Here is a 20,698-nt window from a genome sequence, read left to right as displayed (position 1 = left end):
TTTTTTCATAGGTCATGTGACTCACAAATTGCATCAAAAACGCAACATGGGTGCGTTATTAATGCGTTCTTGCTGTGTTTTCAATGCATTTCAACCGGGAGGTGCGTTTTTGGTGTGATTCTTTTAACTGACCAAAAATGCAGCAAGCAAGGTTTATAACACCACAACCGAAGTGCAATGGACAAATGCGAGGACAAATATAGAATTTAAAGGAATGCATTTGTCTTGAGCTTTTCTTGTGCTAAAGTCAGACAATAAATCCATGATATTAATTAAAAAGTAAAATATAGTACAATTATATGTAAAAAAAAAAAAAAAAATTATATATATATATATATATATATATATATATATATATATATATATATATATATATATATATATTAAAATCTGTAATTTTTCCCTTTCGGCCAAGTGCATCCTGAATTTTCAGTTTCGCACCAAAATTTCCATTCCATGCACCTCTACTAAGTATACAATCTGAATTGCTATTTCCCACCTCTACACTCTCCCCCCACCAAGTTCCTGGCGCTCTGCAGGGGTTAAGGGAGAATGCCCCAGTCAAAGCATTGTACTGTTGCTGCTTGTGTGGGTGGGATGTGTACTGTTCTGATCACATGGGATGAAAAAAAAGGATGAGTCCGGGCCATACACATCCCGCCCAGACAAGCAGCAGTAAGATGCTCTGTCTACGGGGTTCTTTGTTAATTTCTGCAAAGCGCCTGAAAATAAAAACTGTGATTGGGGGAGGGGGGTACCTGCAGGAGCCCCTGGGTAAAGCCCAGGGATGGCTGTGCGTTGAGACAGCCCTGCCAGCAAACTCCTACATTTTGGATGAGCCATAATAAACACCTTGTGAAAGCGAGCGCAAAATTCTTTATGTCGCGAGCGATACAAATTTTTAGGGTTAGTGTTTGAATTAGCTCGATGCCTGTCCAATCAGACAAACCGAGCAGGTTCTGGGAAAGGTAGGGGTTTTAGGGTGGGAGACACAAAGTGGAGATCCATTAGGACAGCCGAATATACCCCACTTAGGGGTCATAGGTCTAGGGTTAGGGGTCAAAGGTTAGGGTTGGGGGTTAACCCCTGTGGGGAGCTAAATAGTACAAACGGTCATTCATGGGGATTCAACCTCAAATGTATAAAGAACTCATTTCTTGCAGTTTCCTGAAGTGAAGGACTTAAACATAATAATTAAAAAATAAAAAGACAAAGAGAAGAAAGTAGATATTATGGGACATTTCTCCCCCTGCTGACCTGTTCATTCTTCAGGAAGGCAACATAATGTCCACTGAAAATACAAGGAGCTGGGAGCTATGAGCTTTGGCAGTCCCTCCAAGAGGACATTTTTACTTGTCGAAAACCTTTCAAATGGGGATTGTTTTACGCTATCAGGTCATTATTCTTTTATCTTGACAGAGCTATAGCAGTACTTATAATATCCCTAGAATACAGCGGCCTATGAGCATTGACTTGGTTTCTATTACCAATTTTTTTCTGTGGGAAAAAGAGAAGGGGCTACTACAATCAAGCAGGATCTCCCTTACCGTAGCATGCCATCTTCATGTGTGGAGTTGGGAAAAGGTCCATCAGATGGACTGACAGGTAGGTCTACATCAGGCTGTCCTGACTGGGCATACACAGGTTTTGGCTCTAAAAGGGGAAAACAAAAATAGGGTGTGGAATTAACAGTTATTAACTTCTACTAAAATGATATCAAACAATATGTGCCTATAATTAAAAGCAAAAACAGAAGAATTCAATCAGATTTAGCCTTGAACAGGATTCCTGTCTTCACTGATATGTACGGCATCATTGTCCTGCTGTATTTGCAGGGGATCCAACAATGCAAATCCTTTGCATCATTAACTTGCGATGTGTATGTAAATCCTACAAAACACATAAAGATGTAATATAAATGCTGAAGTGTAATCATGTCATCAGCTCATCCACAGTGTAATGCTGACCTTGGCAACCTATTGAGAGGTGCCGCACTGCAGTGTGGGGTGAGCTGGGGCAGGCTTTGGAACTGACCAGTCTAAAACCGAGATCTGGCAAGTATACCCAGGGCACACTTCAGGAAAAGATCTTATAATTACTTTACTGTTAAACACATGGAGATACCGAGTCTTGAATTTTGAGATTACTTCATATGGTTAGAACGTCTGACAGATTTGCTTGAATTGTAAATAGCTGTCTTTAAAAGGGATCTTCACCCATTTTTGTGACTTGGCTCTTCTGCAACCTGCCCACTGTTTTTGGGGGTTTTTTTTAGACAGAACCCGGAAGAGGCGGTGCAGGATTCTGATGACATCACAAAGAAACATGGTGGCGAAGGACCCAGCAGCAGTTGCAGAGAAGAGGAACCCAGCAGGACAATGCTGGATCCTCAGTGTGGGTGAGTATCTCAACTGTGGCTTTCCCAGCATCAGGTAAGTGAGCAAAAGAATAAAAAAAAAAAAAAAAATAGGGGGGGAGGGTGAAACTCCTCTTTAAGGTCAGCAAATAATTTTTCACAGAAAGTAAGTAGGTGTGCACTCTGATTTCAGTGCAAAAACAAAAATCCAAAAAATAAGTAATTGAAGGCAAAACTCAATGCAAATCTATTTAAAGCTACAAAATGATTTCACTTTAACAACCCTTAGCCAGGATCCCAAGGCTAAATTGGCACATAAATCATTTAAGATTAACTTCAGAACTTTATGACCCGTCCTTGACATGCGTAATTATTTCAAGTCTATTTAAAGGGAACTACCACTAAAACATAGCAATACTTTACAACTTTAACAGCTGGAATATATCTGAAAAAATATACTGGCAAGAGACAGTCTCTGTTGAGGAATTAATGCAGGTAATACAGAATTTCAATTCTTTTGAGTCACAACGATTAAAATTATATATTTATGGATAGTGCCTTAACCACTTGAAAACCAGGACTTTTCTGCCACTTTTTGCAATAATCAGTACTTTTATATAGAAAATTTCTTAGAATCCTCAAACATTATATATTTTTTAAAGTAGAGGCCCTAGAAAACAAATTGGTGGGTTTGGAAATGTTTATGTCACATATTTTTGCGCAACGGTTTTTCCAAATGCAATTTTGTTGGGAAAAATACACTGTTTTGACATTTAATGCAAAAACAACAATACATAACCCAACTTTTTTGGTAAAAGATGATGTTTACACCAAGTAAATACTTGAAAAATTGCACACACCCTTGAAGCGGCGACACACGACAACAATTTTACTATATTTAGGAGATGGTTTAAAGCCTTTACAGGTTACCTCACAGTTCTGGAGCTGGAAATACTGCCCATGATCTGGGCGCAAGCATGGAAGGACGGGAACTTTAATTTTTTTTTTACACGGTCGCTTTCAATATTTTTGGATTGCTTTCATTGCTGTCACAAGGAATGTAAACATCCCTTGTGACAACAAAAGGCCATGTGATAGGTACTCTTTATGGAGAGATCTGACCCCAGTTCCTTCCTCTGCCCTTAAGAGCATTTGATCACACAGATCAGTAACTAGATCATAAAACCCAACATAACAAAGCTGATCTGGTCCTTGTTGGGCTCTATGATCAGCCAGCGGAAGTGCCGGCTGGTCGATCAGGAATCCCGGTGGGACAGGTGATCACAGTAAAGCTGTGAAAGACAGCGGGAGAGGTGGGGGGGGGGGGGGGGCGTCACCTCCTGCTGCTTGTAAAAGTGAACCAGCGGCTAGTTGGCCACTAGAATTGCTTTTACAAGAGAGCCAAACTTTAACTGAAGGGTACATTGCTGAAGCTTAGGTGGTTAATGTAATATAGCGGCCATTAACCACTTAATAACCAGGCCATTTTTTTAAAAAGGGCACTGCGTTATTTCAACTGACAATTGTGAGGTCATGCGACATTGTGCCCAAATAAAATTGATGTCCTTTTATTCCCACTAATAGAGCTTTCTTTTGGTGGTATTTGATCACCTCTGCGATTTTTATTTTTTGCATTATAAACAAAAAAAGAGCGACAATTCTGCTATAAAACATTCCCAATAAAAAAAATTAAAAAATCAAATTTTTTCTTCATTTTAGGCCAATATATATTCCGATACATATTTTTGGTAAAAAAAATGTCAATAAGTGTATTTTGATTGGTTTGCGCAAAAGTTATCGCATCTACAAACTAGAGGAAAGATTTATGTTATTTTTATTTATTTATTTTTTTCCATTAACAATGGCTGCGATCAGCAATTTTTAGCGGGACTGCGACATTGTGGTGGACAGATCGGACACCTGACACTTTTGGGGGGGGATCCCAGGAGCCCAGCGGACATCACGTCTGCTGCACCCGCTGATTGGCTCCCCTTCTAGCCAATCGGCGTGTGCGCCCCCACTAACTGCTACATGAAACGAAGTACATGTACGTCGTTTTGGGTAACAGAGCCGACCTGCGCAGTATAATTACAGCAGCTGGTCGGCAAGTGGTTAAAAAAATGCCTCTGAAGATTTTTCGGTTTTAAAGCTTTAGGAAGTGGTGCACATGGTAGAGGAAACAATTCATTATGACAAACCCAAGTTTCATCACAACTGGACACAATTTTGTTTTGTGCACTATTCTTGGTGCATCCTAAAAAAAAAAAAAAAAGTGTCAAAAAGTACGGATTTGTGACAGTCAATTTCCATGTAAATTACCCTCTAGTGTATTCCTTAGGGAAAATGGGAGCACCTATTGTCAGCTGAGTAAAAGTTAGAACAGCTGGACCAGAGGTGGAGCAGAAGATATCCCTTCACACAGAATAAAGCTGCTCTGGGATATAAGGCCCTGTGGCACTTCACAGAAATATTTCCAGTTTCTGGTGGTCATGCTAGAGAAATGAGTAAATTTATCACCTGGTAAGGGAGGTGTCGTCTTTTCTGCTCTGTCCAGATCATCTGCTGCTCTGGCTAGGGGTGCGCTGTTTGTATTCTTCACAGGTGTAGATACTCCAGGCTTTGATACTCTATCCTCCTCTCTACTCCGCGTGCTGCAAAATAAGTAAAGCGTTAGTATTGGGTGGATGATAATGAGGCCTTTACCAGTTATTTTAATACACAGAATTTATATAGCGCCAACAGTTTGTGCAGCGCTTTACAACACGAGGGGAAACAGTACATTTACAATACAATTCAATATAAGAAGAATCAGAGGACCCTGCTCATTAGAGCTTACAATCTAAGAGGGAGGGTCAAGTGATACAAAAGGCAGTAAATTAAAGTATAGTTGCTAGATAGGCTTTTTTGAAGAGAAGGGTTTTCAGGGATCGCCTAAAAGTGGACAGAGTAGGAGATAGTCGGACAGATTGAGGTAGGGAGTTCCCATAGGATGGGGAAGACTCTGGAGGAGAAATACTGCAAGTATGGGAGGAGGTGACAAGGGAGCTAAAAAGCAGGAAGTCCTGGGAAGAATATAGAGAATGATTTGGTTGGTATTTTGAGACAAGGTTATTGATGTAGCTGCTGAGTTGCTTAACCGCTTTACGACCGCCTGCTGCAGTTATGCTGCGGCAGGCAGCCGCTCCTGCGGGAACCGACTTATAGCTGCTCGTCAGCAGGGAAGCCGATGCAGCGGGCAGGCGGCTCCGATTGCCGCCTGACACCCACGATCGCTCCCCGCTGAGAGAGAAGGACGGTCGGCTGTTGTAAACACAGCTGACCATTCTTCTCCCTGGAATGATCATAGAGCCCGTGTGATCCTTCTATATAGGATCACATGTCTCTACGGTCATTTCAGAAGCCAGTTAGAATCACTCCCCTAGGCTCACATTTAACCCATTGATCACCCACAGGGTTAACCCCTTCCCAGCCGAAGGCATTATTACAGTAACAGTGCATATTTTTAGCACTGATTACTGTAGTAATGCCCCAAAAGTGTCAAAAATGTCAGTTAGTGGTCCGATCTGTCCGCCACAATCTCGCAGTCCCACAAAAAATCACAGGTCACCGCCATTACTAGTAAAAAAAAAAAAAAAAACGACATAAATCTTTCCCGTAGTTAGTAGACACTAAAACTTTTGCGCAAACCAATCAAAATACGCTTATTGCGATTTTTTTTTTTTTTTTTTTACCAAAAATATGTAGCAGAAAACAAATTGGCCTAAAATGTTAAAAAATTTGGATTTTTACATCGCACAGGTGATCAAATACCACCAAAAGAAAGCTCTATTTGTGGGGAAAAAAGGACATCAATTTTTTTTTTTAAGTACAGCGTCGCACGACCGCGCAATTGTCCATTAAAGTAACAGTGCCGAATCGCAAAATATGGCCTGGTCATTAAAGGGGCAAATCCTTCTGGTCTTAGAGTGGTTAAAAAAAAAAAATACTAACAAATCAACCCTCAACTTCTAATACCTCTTATGGACCTTGTTTTTTTGCCCTCGAGACCACAGCTGCTCCACGATCGCCTACCCATCTGCAGCAGCAGCTTGCTCTACTTTACGTTTAGGTGCATGGATTGTCATCCACCAGAATAGATTCTGGCAGATAGACCATGGAAGCATAAGACTAGGCAAGCTGGGATATCAGAATGATATGAAATAATCTCAAAAAAATGTGATCTCACTGCTGCAAAAGGTAAAAAACTAGCAAACTTGTCAAGGTGAAAATGACTATTCCTTACCATTACCTGAATAATGGATAGCATAGAATATTACATTTCTAGATTCTTGGTCTTATTAAATATATAAATGCGTCACCATTCCACATATGCCTTTGGAATCCCGTGCAGGCACATAATGTGAAGGTCAAATTCAAAACAAACCCTAGCTTATTCCGTCAGGCTGTCACGAATAAGATGTGATCACACTATCAGAGTTAACAAGCATAAAGGGGGAAGAAACTCAGCAGTCACACGGTGACAAAGCTGCCAATCATTTTCACAAATTTGCTTTTATTATATCTGTCATTGTTTTACCAGCATTCAAATGCAATACAAGGCTGACAATGCCATCATTCTGGAAAGACAGCTCATAACCTTGTTGTCCTTTATTAACTATAATTACAGGAAGCATGTTCCAGAAAAGATAACAACATTTTTCTAGTCATTCAGAGTCAACAGGGAACAGGCCTGTTTGGAAAGATAAAGCCAGTGATTTTTTAAACATGGGTGGAATGTTTTGTATGCTACAATAGGTTGGCACATGAATACACCGCAGATTGTAATAAAACAACTTATGACGAATCCTAAAAGGCCGAGAAGGAAAAGCAAGAATGCATCTTGTTCAGCAAAGCAATGCTGTCCAAACACTAGGACTGCTAATTTGCTATTTTCTTCACCAAATAAAGCAAAAGTGGATTTATTTATTTTCTAATTTCTGAATTTTAAAGAGTAAGTCTGGAAAAATTTTTTTTTTTTCTTTTATTTACCTGCAAAACTAAATGCATCATGTACTAGCATGCATCTCATACTAGCACATTATGTGAAAACAAAGCCCACTGGAGGCTGCATCCATCTTCGCCTGTCTTCCTTCCAGGTCTGCAGACTTGGTCATGGCACAAGGCTCTGAAGAAACGGCACGGGCGGCCTTTCGCCGCATGCGCCCATGACATCATCAGCTGCATGCAATGTAAATATCTCCTAAACGGTGCAAGTTTAGGAGATCTTTACAGTACCTATAGGTGATCCTTACTATAGGCTTATCTATAGGTAAAAAACATTACAGGGGGGTTTACAACCACTTTAAGTCTGGTCCATGGGAAAGTATATCCAAATAAATGCATACTCTCATGAACCAAGCAGTTCAACCTGCAGAGAGTGCTTCAGAAAGCAAGTGTGTGGACCTTTTCATTAGGTGCTATGAAGGGAGTCCTACAGGAAAACATACAGGTATACATACATACAGATGTCAATAGTCCTAGGATCAGAGGTAAACCGGTACCCAGATCCCCCTTTTTTATTGCACAGTGTATTAACCAACATGAAATACACATTAGAGCACTAGCAACCTCTCCAATTCTCTCAAGTCTTTTGGATGATGAGATTACGGTAATTTTTAAAGCAGGAGTAAAGTTCACTAAAAAAACTAATAATCTTCTCCCTGCAAGGTAAAGTCATAATGTGCTAGTATGCACTGCATACTAGCACATTATTAAAGACTTACCTTGAAACGAAGCCCTCCAGCAGCACACTGTCACCGCTGACAGGGCTTTCCATCTTCATCCAGTGCTTTGAATGCCTGAGCCGCACTAACATCGGCATAGGGCTCTAAAGGAACAGCAAGGGTATGCTGTTCCTTCAGAGAGCATGCGCCGGTGACATCGCCAGCTTCAGAGACGCTGCACGTTTAGGAGATATTCCTTGTACCTACAGGTAAGTTTTAGTATAAGCTTACCTGTAGGTTGAAGTGTCGAATGGGACTTTACTACCACTTTAACCCTCGCAGGTCCAGTGCAAGACAAGTCCTTAAAAACATTTCAACAGTTTTGCAAACAAAAATTATTTTGACCTAGATTTTTAATGCTTTTCCTTAAAAGGCGAAGTAGGGCCATAGCTCTTTTGGCCCCACGTCACAGGAGTGCACTTCGTTCCTGTGACCCGCATTCAGCCGACAATGAGCTAAAGTCCGCTGTCAGCTGCGGTCACTTCACTTGTCCAGGCTCTGCGGTCACTTCACCAGCTGTGGTTATTTCACCAGTCCAGGCTCTGGGCAGATTCCAACTTTAATGTCAGAATCCACCAAGATGCCTGGACTGGCAGCTGGCTCAGCATTTCAGCGCACTGCCGAGAGCCTGAGCCAGCTGCTACTACAACCTTCACAGCCTGGCATTTCAGTGAGAGCTGGAGGAACAGAGCAGAGAGCTGGTGACTGTCACCAGCTCTCTACCCACTGAAGGCGGATGAACTGAGCGATCAGTGGTTTTTGATTACTCAGTTCTTGGTCTTACAGGTTGTGGGGGACTGATGCTGCAAACCCAGGCAAGTATGGATGTTGTTTTTTTGTTTGTATGTTTTTTTAAAGCCTGCACTTTGTTTTTAATGATTGGTTTTGAAAAATATCCTGGATATATTTTTAAAAAGGGAAACAGCCAAAAAATTTGAAAAATTCAGTTTTAGCAAGTTTAATGCACAACAGATTTTGCGTTCTCTGCCTGTAGCACATGTAGATCGGGGAGAGAGTCCTACTGTATTAGGATTTTGACAGCTTGAAGTGAAGTAGGGGTTATAGCTCACGTAATGGAGGAGTTGGGGATATGCAACAATACACTGTGCCACTGGATTGAAGACCTAATTGAGGGTCACAATTCACAGAAACACTGAGAATGGTAACTGAATAGAACACACCACAGCGATCACAATGATCTTTGGAGTGTGGAGCTACACAGAAGAAACAACGTGAATATCCTCCCAGGCAGTCCCCTGTGCCAGAAAGATGGCAATTTACACTGGTGGGACAGATAGGGGTTAGGAACAGAAGAGATCAATAATAAACAACAATCCAGGAAAAAAAGAAAAAGTGTAGAAATAGTTCTTAAAGGCTAAAATTTGAAGACAACTGACTAAATAACCAGAAACATTCAGAAAACTTAAAGAAGGGGCTAACCAATGTAAAACTTTACATTACTTCAGTAACATATAGCTAGAAAAAAGGCAGAAAAAAGAGGCCATATAAAATTCCAGAAGCAATGTTAAAGTGTTACTAAACCAACAATATTAAAATCAGTCTGCATATTCAGTAAAGCATGCCTGGTATACTCACTGTGGAACCTAAGGGCTTAATCCATCGCATTGTGTAAAAAGACTGTTTGATAGGGTCTTCTCTGATCCTCCCCTTCTTTTACTGTCCCCAATCCATCTCCTGATAGAACAGAGCACTAGGAGGTCCTCTGCACATGCTCCATTTGGTGTGTATTACTAGAGAGTTTTTTGTTCACGGGACGGTGTATGTGATCAGCACAGGGCCAATCAGCACAGTCCAGACAGAGGATCAGAGGTCATGCAGCCTCTTAGGGCAGTCAGAGGAGAATGAAAACTCCTACAAGCTTTAACCAGACACTGATAGAAGTCACAAGACTGCTATATACTGCTGATGAGAAAGGGTATTTAGCAGTTTATATTTACTAAAATAAATGTGTTCCCATGGTATGTGGAAGATCAGATATAGTGAATGCAGAGTCCTGGGTTTAGTAACACTTTAAGGCTGCAAAATAGACTAGTACAGGATAGGATGCTTTTTTTGAAGTTAAATATTCAGTTGTGAACAGTAGATGGAATATCACCTCCTGAATTTGCAGGAATTATGTGGGGCTAAGCTAGCAATCTGTCTTTGTTTCTAGGTGACAACTTGTACAAAATTATAGCTGCTTTTCCCATGAGTCATGAAAGGTGTTATTGCAGAAAGTGTATGTGTTCTGGCAGTGTGCTTAGATTCCCAACATCTGTGATATGTCAGGATGATGTGCTCAATATGGAGAACACCAGAGCAGAAATTGTACATTCGCCCTATATTCAGAATAGATTAGCTCACCTATACCCTCAAGCATTTGTTTCTCAACTTTAAATATGTATAACCAAAGAAATCTAGCCAAAATATTTTATTTTATGCTAAAAGATTTCAGAAGATGAAAAAGAAACGATGTACCATATAAAATATATAAAACGTATGCATTAAAGCTCCAAACACAAAACAAAGACTAATGAAGCCATCACCTGCTGTTACTGTGCTGTTGTGGAGAATGTCTGGAATGGTCTGAAGGCTCCGATCTCTGGTCAGGAGACCGTGAACGGCTGCGGCGGGGCCGGTCATGTGAACGATTGGAATGATCTGATGTCAGCGACTGAATTTCTGAAATGTCTGGGAAAGTAAAATAAGCTTTTTTAGTGGAAATGCCCAATAAGAAAGGAGTACGCAAAATGCTTGACAAAATAAAAGCTTAACACTAAAGGAGTCGTAAAGTCAGAAGGTTTTATCTTAATGCATTCTATGCATTAAGATAAAAAAAAAAACCTGTGTGTTGCAGCCCCCCTTTCAGCCCCCCTAATACTTACCTGTGCCCCATCTCCATTCAGCGATGTCCACGGCTGTCTCAGCCGTCCGGGACTCCCCCCCCCCCCCTCGTTAGCTAAGACACAGCAGCGGCGCCACTGGCTCCCACTGCTGTCAAAGTCAGTTAGCCAATGAGGAGAGAGAGGGGGTAGGTCCGATTTGCAGCTCTGTGTCTGAATGGATACACGGAGCTGTGCCTCGGCGCGGGTGCCCTCATAGCAAACTGCTTGCTGTGGGGGCACTCAAAAGGAGGGAGGGGCCAGGAGAGCTGAAGGAGGGACCCGAGAAGAGGAGGATCCAGGCTGCTCTGTGCAAAACCAACTGAACAGAGGAGGTAATAACATGTTTATTTTTATTGCATAAAAAAAAAAAAAAAAACAAGACTTTACAATCATTTTAAAATTTATGCATTTAAAAAGGTCGAGGGTTGTAACCTTTGTCATTCTGAGACTGAAGGCAGTTTTAAAGCAATTCAACAATAGGTATGCCAATGTTTTGAAACCAAGCACAGGTATAACCTGGCTGTGCTCAGTAAACTTAAAGTGTTTCTAAAGTTAGAAGGTTTTTTAGCTCCCCCCTCAGCCTTCCCTTAGACTTACCTGAGCCCCAACTTGATCCAGTGCTGTGCCCCAAGCAGTGTCTCTCTCCTCACTGAAGATTAAGGCAGCAGTAGGAGCCATTGGCTCCCGCTGCTATCAGTCACAGCCAGGAGAGAGCGGGGGGGGGGGCAGGGCCGAGCCGTGCTGTCTGTGTCAATAACACACAGAACGCAGCTCGGGAGCGAGCCCGCACAAGTGCTACCATAGCAAGTGGCTCGCTATGGGGACACTCAGAAGAGGTGAGGAGTCAGGAGTGATGGCGCACATTCATGAGTTCTCAGACACTTACTGACATGTATTACAAAAAGCACAAACAGTCCCACAGGGATTTTTAGGGCATAGGCCAGCCAAAGAAGTAGGTAAAGTAAAGTAGTATTACTACTAGTTTTACCTACTTGCATGGCTGGCCTATGCCCTAGAAATCCCTGTGGGACTTTTTGTGCTTTTTGTATTGTATAATTTTGGGATGTGGCAATTGTGCCGCCATCAGCCTTGACACCCACTTACTTGCAAATGTTTTCCTACTGACATGTATGGACAGTGTACTGAGCTGTATGTGTGCTGTACTGTGTATACTGACATGTATGGACAGTGTACTGAGCTGTATGTGTGCTGTACTGTGTATACTGACATGTATGAACAATATACTGAGCTGTATGTGTGCTGTACTGTGTATACTGACATGTATGGTCAGAGTACTGAGTATACTGACATGTATGAACAATATACTGAGCTGTATGTGTGCTGCACTGTGTATACTGACATGTATGAACAATATACTGAGCTGTATGTGTGCTGCACTGTGTATACTGACATGTATGAACAATATACTGAGCTGTATGTGTGCTGCACTGTGTATACTGACATGTATGAACAATATACTGAGCTGTATGTGTGCTGCACTGTGTATACTGACATGTATGAACAATATACTGAGCTGTATGTGTGCTGTACTGTGTATACTGACATGTATGAACAATATACTGAGCTGTATGTGTGCTGTACTGTGTATACTGACATGTATGGTCAGAGTACTGAGTATACTGACATGTATGAACAATATACTGAGCTGTATGTGTGCTGTACTGTGTATACTGACATGTATGGACAGTGTACTGAGCTGTATGTGTGCTGTACTGTGTATACTGACATGTATGGACAGTGTACTGAGCTGTATGTGTGCTGTACTGTGTATACTGACATGTATGGACAGTGTACTGAGCTGTATGTGTGCTGTACTGTGTATACTGACATGTATGGACAGTGTACTGAGCTGTATGTGTGCTGTACTGTGTATACTGACATGTATGGACAGTGTACTGAGCTGTATGTGTGCTGTACTGTGTATACTGACATGTATGAACAATATACTGAGCTGTATGTGTGCTGCACTGTGTATACTGACATGTATGAACAATATACTGAGCTGTATGTGTGCTGCACTGTGTATACTGACATGTATGAACAATATACTGAGCTGTATGTGTGCTGTACTGTGTATACTGACATGTATGAACAATATACTGAGCTGTATGTGTGCTGTACTGTGTATACTGACATGTATGAACAATATACTGAGCTGTATGTGTGCTGCACTGTGTATACTGACATGTATGAACAATAAACTGAGCTGTATGTGTGCTGCACTGTGTATACTGACATGTATGAACAATATACTGAGCTGTATGTGTGCTGCACTGTGTATACTGACATGTATGAACAATATACTGAGCTGTATGTGTGCTGTACTGTGTATACTGACATGTATGAACAATATACTGAGCTGTATGTGTGCTGTACTGTGTATACTGACATGTATGGTCAGAGTACTGAGTATACTGACATGTATGAACAATATACTGAGCTGTATGTGTGCTGCACTGTGTATACTGACATGTATGAACAATATACTGAGCTGTATGTGTGCTGTACTGTGTATACTGACATGTATGAACAATATACTGAGCTGTATGTGTGCTGCACTGTGTATACTGACATGTATGGGCAGAGTACTGAGTATACTGACATGTATGAACAATATACTGAGCTGTATGTGTGCTGCACTGTGTATACTGACATGTATGAACAATATACTGAGCTGTATGTGTGCTGCACTGTGTATACTGACATGTATGAACAATATACTGAGCTGTATGTGTGCTGTACTGTGTATACTGACATGTATGAACAATATACTGAGCTGTATGTGTGCTGTACTGTGTATACTGACATGTATGGTCAGAGTACTGAGTATACTGACATGTATGAACAATATACTGAGCTGTATGTGTGCTGCACTGTGTATACTGACATGTATGAACAATATACTGAGCTGTATGTGTGCTGTACTGTGTATACTGACATGTATGAACAATATACTGAGCTGTATGTGTGCTGCACTGTGTATACTGACATGTATGGGCAGAGTACGGAGTATACTGACATGTATGAACAATATACTGAGCTGTATGTGTGCTGTACTGTGTATAATGACATGTATGAACAATATACTGAGCTGTATGTGTGCTGTACTGTGTATACTGACATGTATGAACAATATACTGAGCTGTATGTGTGCTGCACTGTGTATACTGACATGTATGAACAATATACTGAGCTGTATGTGTGCTGCACTGTGTATACTGACATGTATGAACAATATACTGAGCTGTATGTGTGCTGCACTGTGTATACTGACATGTATGAACAATATACTGAGCTGTATGTGTGCTGTACTGTGTATACTGACATGTATGAACAATATACTGAGCTGTATGTGTGCTGTACTGTGTATACTGACATGTATGGTCAGAGTACTGAGTATACTGACATGTATGAACAATATACTGAGCTGTATGTGTGCTGTACTGTGTATACTGACATGTATGAACAATATACTGAGCTGTATGTGTGCTGTACTGTGTATACTGACATGTATGAACAATATACTGAGCTGTATGTGTGCTGCACTGTGTATACTGACATGTATGAACAATATACTGAGCTGTATGTGTGCTGTACTGTGTATACTGACATGTATGAACAATATACTGAGCTGTATGTGTGCTGTACTGTGTATACTGACATGTATGGTCAGAGTACTGAGTATACTGACATGTATGAACAATATACTGAGCTGTATGTGTGCTGCACTGTGTATACTGACATGTATGAACAATATACTGAGCTGTATGTGTGCTGTACTGTGTATACTGACATGTATGAACAATATACTGAGCTGTATGTGTGCTGCACTGTGTATACTGACATGTATGGGCAGAGTACTGAGTATACTGACATGTATGAACAATATACTGAGCTGTATGTGTGCTGCACTGTGTATACTGACATGTATGAACAATATACTGAGCTGTATGTGTGCTGCACTGTGTATACTGACATGTATGAACAATATACTGAGCTGTATGTGTGCTGTACTGTGTATACTGACATGTATGAACAATATACTGAGCTGTATGTGTGCTGTACTGTGTATACTGACATGTATGGTCAGAGTACTGAGTATACTGACATGTATGAACAATATACTGAGCTGTATGTGTGCTGCACTGTGTATACTGACATGTATGAACAATATACTGAGCTGTATGTGTGCTGTACTGTGTATACTGACATGTATGAACAATATACTGAGCTGTATGTGTGCTGCACTGTGTATACTGACATGTATGGGCAGAGTACTGAGTATACTGACATGTATGAACAATATACTGAGCTGTATGTGTGCTGTACTGTGTATACTGACATGTATGAACAATATACTGAGCTGTATGTGTGCTGCACTGTGTATACTGACATGTATGAACAATATACTGAGCTGTATGTGTGCTGCACTGTGTATACTGACATGTATGAACAATATACTGAGCTGTATGTGTGCTGCACTGTGTATACTGACATGTATGAACAATATACTGAGCTGTATGTGTGCTGCACTGTGTATACTGACATGTATGAACAATATACTGAGCTGTATGTGTGCTGTACTGTGTATACTGACATGTATGAACAATATACTGAGCTGTATGTGTGCTGTACTGTGTATACTGACATGTATGGTCAGAGTACTGAGTATACTGACATGTATGAACAATATACTGAGCTGTATGTGTGCTGTACTGTGTATACTGACATGTATGAACAATATACTGAGCTGTATGTGTGCTGTACTGTGTATACTGACATGTATGAACAATATACTGAGCTGTATGTGTTCTGCACTGTGTATACTGACATGTATGAACAATATACTAAGCTGTATGTGTGCTGTACTGAGTATACTGACATGTATGAACAATATACTGAGCTGTATGTGTGCTGTACTGTGTATACTGACATGTATGAACAATATACTGAGCTGTATGTGTGCTGCACTGTGTATACTGACATGTATGAACAATATACTGAGCTGTATGTGTGCTGTACTGTGTATACTAACATGTATGAACAATATACTGAGCTGTATGTGTGCTGCACTGTGTATACTGACATGTATGGACAGTGTACTGAGCTGTATGTGTGCTGCACTGTGTATACTGACATGTATGGACAGTGTACTGAGCTGTATGTGTGCTGCACTGTGTATACTGACATGTATGGACAGTGTACTGAGCTGTATGTGTGCTGCACTGTGTATACTGACATGTATGGACAGTGTACTGAGCTGTATGTGTGCTGCACTGTGTATACTGACATGTATGGACAGTGTACTGAGCTGTATGTGTGCTGCACTGTGTATACTGACATGTTTGAATAATATACTGAGCTGTATGTGTGCTGTACTGTGTATACTGACATGTATGTGTGCTGCACTGTGTATACTGACATGTATGAATAATATACTGAGCTGTATGTGTGCTGCACTGTGTATACTGACATGTATGAACAATATACTGAGCTGTATGTGTGCTGCACTGTGTATACTGACATGTATGAATAATATACTGAGCTGTATGTGTGCTGTACTGTGTATACTGACATGTATGAACAATATACTGAGCTGTATGTGTGCTGCACTGTGTATACTGACATGTATGGACAGTGTACTGAGCTGTATGTGTGCTGCACTGTGTATACTGACATGTATGGACAGTGTACTGAGCTGTATGTGTGCTGCACTGTGTATACTGACATGTATGGACAGTGTACTGAGCTGTATGTGTGCTGCACTGTGTATACTGACATGTATGGACAGTGTACTGAGCTGTATGTGTGCTGCACTGTGTATACTGACATGTATGGACAGTGTACTGAGCTGTATGTGTGCTGCACTGTGTATACTGACATGTATGGACAGTGTACTGAGCTGTATGTGTGCTGCACTGTGTATACTGACATGTATGAATAATATACTGAGCTGTATGTGTGCTGTACTGTGTATACTGACATTTATGAATAATATACTGAGCTGTATGTGTGCTGCACTGTGTATACTGACATGTATGAATAATATACTGAGCTGTATGTGTGCTGCACTGTGTATACTGACATGTATGGACAGTGTACTGAGCTGTATGTGTGCTGCACTGTGTATACTGACATGTATTGACAGTGTACTGAGCTGTATGTGTGCTGCACTGTGTATACTGACATGTATGAACAATATACTGAGCTGTATGTGTGCTGCACTGTGTATACGGACATGTATGAACAATATACTGAGCTGTATGTGTGCTGCACTGTGTATACTGACATGTATGAATAATATACTGAGCTGTATGTGTGCTGCACTGTGTATACTGACATGTATGAACAATATACTGAGCTGTATGTGTGCTGTACTGTGTATACTGACATGTATGGACAGTGTACTGAGCTGTATGTGTGCTGCACTGTGTATACTGACATGTATGGACAGTGTACTGAGCTGTATGTGTGCTGCACTGTGTATACTGACATGTATGAACAATATACTGAGCTGTATGTGTGCTGCACTGTGTATACGGACATGTATGAACAATATACTGAGCTGTATGTGTGCTGCACTGTGTATACTGACATGTATGAATAATATACTGAGCTGTATGTGTGCTGCACTGTGTATACTGACATGTATGAACAATATATAATATAGCTGTATGTTTGCTGCATTGTATTTTCTGATATGTAAACAAATATTTCATTCTGTATGCATGCCAACTAATTGGCTGACCAACTAATTGATTATGAAAGTAGTTGACAACTATTTTCACTATTGATTAGTTGTTTCAGCTCTAAACCTCTCCCACCTTCTCAGTTTTGCTTAGTATCCCAAGTAAAATGGAAAACTCTTTCCAATCTTGCTATATATTTGCTTGAATTGTAAGATTTTTTTTTCTACTTGTAGATCCATACTGGATATTGGAAATATTTGAAGTCTCTCCAGTTAGTCAACTAACGCAGGTATTTCCGGTTCATTAAGTTCACGGTTAGTGACATTGACAGGTTCGTCAGTGACAACCCATACATGTTGCAGTTAGCACTAGAACCCGCTATTCAGGTCAGGTCCCATTTATCTGGGGATTAATTGAACAGTATCGGGACCAGAGCTGTGGCAGTTTCCCTGTCTCGGTCTCTGAAGACTCACTGTTAGTGTACAGGCTTAATGGCTAAGATGTTTTTCTCTTTTTTTTCTACTTTCGGCTGTGTGTGGCATTTCTTCAGAAGCTGCTGTATATGCCTAGGCAATATGCGAGAGGAAGTTAAATCTTTTTTTAGCTCTTTAAAATACCTTTAAGTTGCATGCTGTGCGTTGTACTTTATTTTAGTGGGAACCTTCCCTCTTTATTGCACCTTGGGGCTGTTTTACTGCTGTTTTTGGGTGGCTGAGCACTGTCAGACTCAAACAGTCATTTTGACTCTCCCGCAGTACTCTCTGCTTGGCCTGGTTTGAAGATGCGATACTGGACTAGTGAGCGCGTGCACTGGCTGTTTTTTTCCTGCAGCCTACTGCCAAGGAGAATCTCTTTCTTCCACTCTCTACAAGCCCCTTGCATGACCTATTCCACAGAGATGTAATTGTACAAGTGGTCACACAAACTTTTTAAACCCTGGTACATTTCTAGCATGGGTCCATGAGTGTTCCTGGAGGATTTGAGTAGCTCTTGTTTTTCTAAAAGTACACCCCCCTTTTGGTTATTAGCACCATATCTCCCCCCGCCCCCCCTCCCCTTCTTATTTAGGTGCTTTCATCATAAGCCTGTCTCACAGCAAACATTATTTTCTTCTGGTATTCAAAGATTAAGGTTAGTGTAGTCTGTTGTTCTCCCTGATTGCAAAGGCTTAAACGTTCACCACATTACTCAGCGGAATCGGACACAGAAATGCGTAGTATTTTTGATTCTGTCAAAGGACTGTTTCTCAGATGCAGAGTTACTCCCTAGAGAGCCCCCACCAGCTACACTTTAGCGTTTCCTTTCTAACTGTGCATTTAACTCTTAAACCAGATGATTCTAAAGTTACTTGCCCAACCATGTCGTCTAGGCTTGGTTCTCATAAATGTTCCACCAAGATATTTCCTCCTCATATCCTATTTGATGAACTTACCTACAAAGATTGGAAACACCCAGAAAAGCAATTCCTTGCTCCCAAAACAGTTCCTAGCACTCTTTTTCTCCTCTCAACTGCCTTTCCTTTTTTTTTTTTATCACACATATTAAAATCCATGTTTTAGGCCCGAAGATTAAAACCCCCAAAATATAACATAATTTGTTTAAAGTGCTTGTAACCCTAAAAAAACATGCTCTTCTCCCTTTATGGCACAAGATATAGCACGGTGCTTTTGTCATGTCAACGGTCCCTTTCCATGTTGGACAATACCTGGGTGATCCTGCCTGTTTGTGCACCCATCTGTAAACTGACCACATTTAGCATGGCTACCAATCTCGGATAACCTGGTCAGTTTACCTTACTCCATCATCAAGCTATCTCCTAAGCATCTCTGCATCTCCCCCCTCTCTCCCTGTCCCCTTCTGTAGTCTGTGTGAGAGCCTATCCCCTCCCCACCCCACATTCAACTTAATTTTTAGTCACACCAATACAATGCAGTACCAATTTTTTTTTTTTTTAGTAAAATAGGAAGGTGCCCCAAAAAGAACTGAAGCCATTCTCACACTGTTGGAATCCACCCAGCTGCCTAATTGACAGCTGGCTCTGCCCCTCAGCATGCAGAGTCAGAGCTGCTGCGCTTCACACCCCACTCATGACCATTGCTCTTGTGGGCGCTGGAGTAGCAGAGAGCAGTGACTGACAGTCACCACTCTCTGCTCTGAGCAGGTGAAGAACTGAGCGATCAGTGGTCATGTGGTCACTCCGTTCTCGCTCGGTTCATAGCCAACCTGGGACAGCTGAAGCATCACTGCAACAGATACAAATCAGAACTCACCATCAAGACCTTGAAACAAGACATAAGCCATTCCTGACACATAGTACAGCAATGTATGAACCAGTGTCAGGATGGTGAGATTCTGAGTATCAACAAGTTTACATAAAGATATTAGTAGAGAGGAACCAGAAATAAAGTAGCTCACTAATATGTGGATATCTGGAATCTATAATGGTGGTGGAGGACACCTCTTCTTAAGTCAGTTTCTCCTCCTAGAGGATCTCACCATCCTGACACTGGTTCTTATATTGTTGTGCTATGCAACAGGATTTTCTTAGGTCTAGTTTCATGGTCTTGATGGCGAATTCTGATAGGTGCATGTTGGTAACTGTATTACATCTGTATAAATACCATGAGAAATAGGTTAAAAATGCTAAGCTGTTCTGTGTTGCCATTAAAGTGTATGTCAAGTTTTAATTGCCGTTTGTGTCCAGCTTGTGAATACGTCCCCTTTCTCCTATGAGGACAGGAAGTGACAGAAAATGTCTTCAAAGGGGGCATAAAAAAAACAAACATTTTAAAAAGAATATGAAAGGGTTAAAACTGTGGATTTTTTTTTCATTGCTGTCTCTGCTTTCCGGTTTTTGTGATAACCACTGCCGCTGTTTCTTGTACAGATGTGACAGAGAAAGTGAGGAAAAATCTCCCCAATAGAAACACAGAAATAAAAACCAGACAGAAAAGTTAACTCTTTCCCACTCTATCCCAAAATGCC

The 20,698-nt window shown here is 41.0% G+C and overlaps 1 protein-coding gene across 7 annotated transcripts in view; it reads right to left on the bottom strand.

Annotated features, from left to right (window-relative positions):
* TJP1 (tight junction protein 1) overlaps positions 1-20,698 on the bottom strand; it is a 589,472-nt gene that overhangs the window by 60,174 nt on the left and 508,600 nt on the right. For all 7 annotated transcript variants that reach the window (XM_082253421.1, XM_082253420.1, XM_082253423.1 and 4 more), the window contains 3 exons: positions 10,665-10,809; positions 4,874-5,007; positions 1,548-1,653 (listed from right to left, as the gene is read on the bottom strand). In XM_082253421.1, coding sequence (XP_082109547.1) covers positions 1,548-1,653; positions 4,874-5,007; positions 10,665-10,809 — 385 coding nt within the window. The remainder of the gene's footprint in view (positions 1-1,547; positions 1,654-4,873; positions 5,008-10,664; positions 10,810-20,698) is intronic.

The sequence above is a fragment of the Pelophylax lessonae genome (assembly GCF_965119305.1).
Source record: "Pelophylax lessonae genome assembly, chromosome: 4".
Classification (NCBI taxonomy): domain Eukaryota; kingdom Metazoa; phylum Chordata; class Amphibia; order Anura; family Ranidae; genus Pelophylax; species Pelophylax lessonae.
The sequence above is the reverse complement of the archived record's forward strand: the minus strand, read 5'-3'. Positions and strand labels throughout refer to the sequence as shown.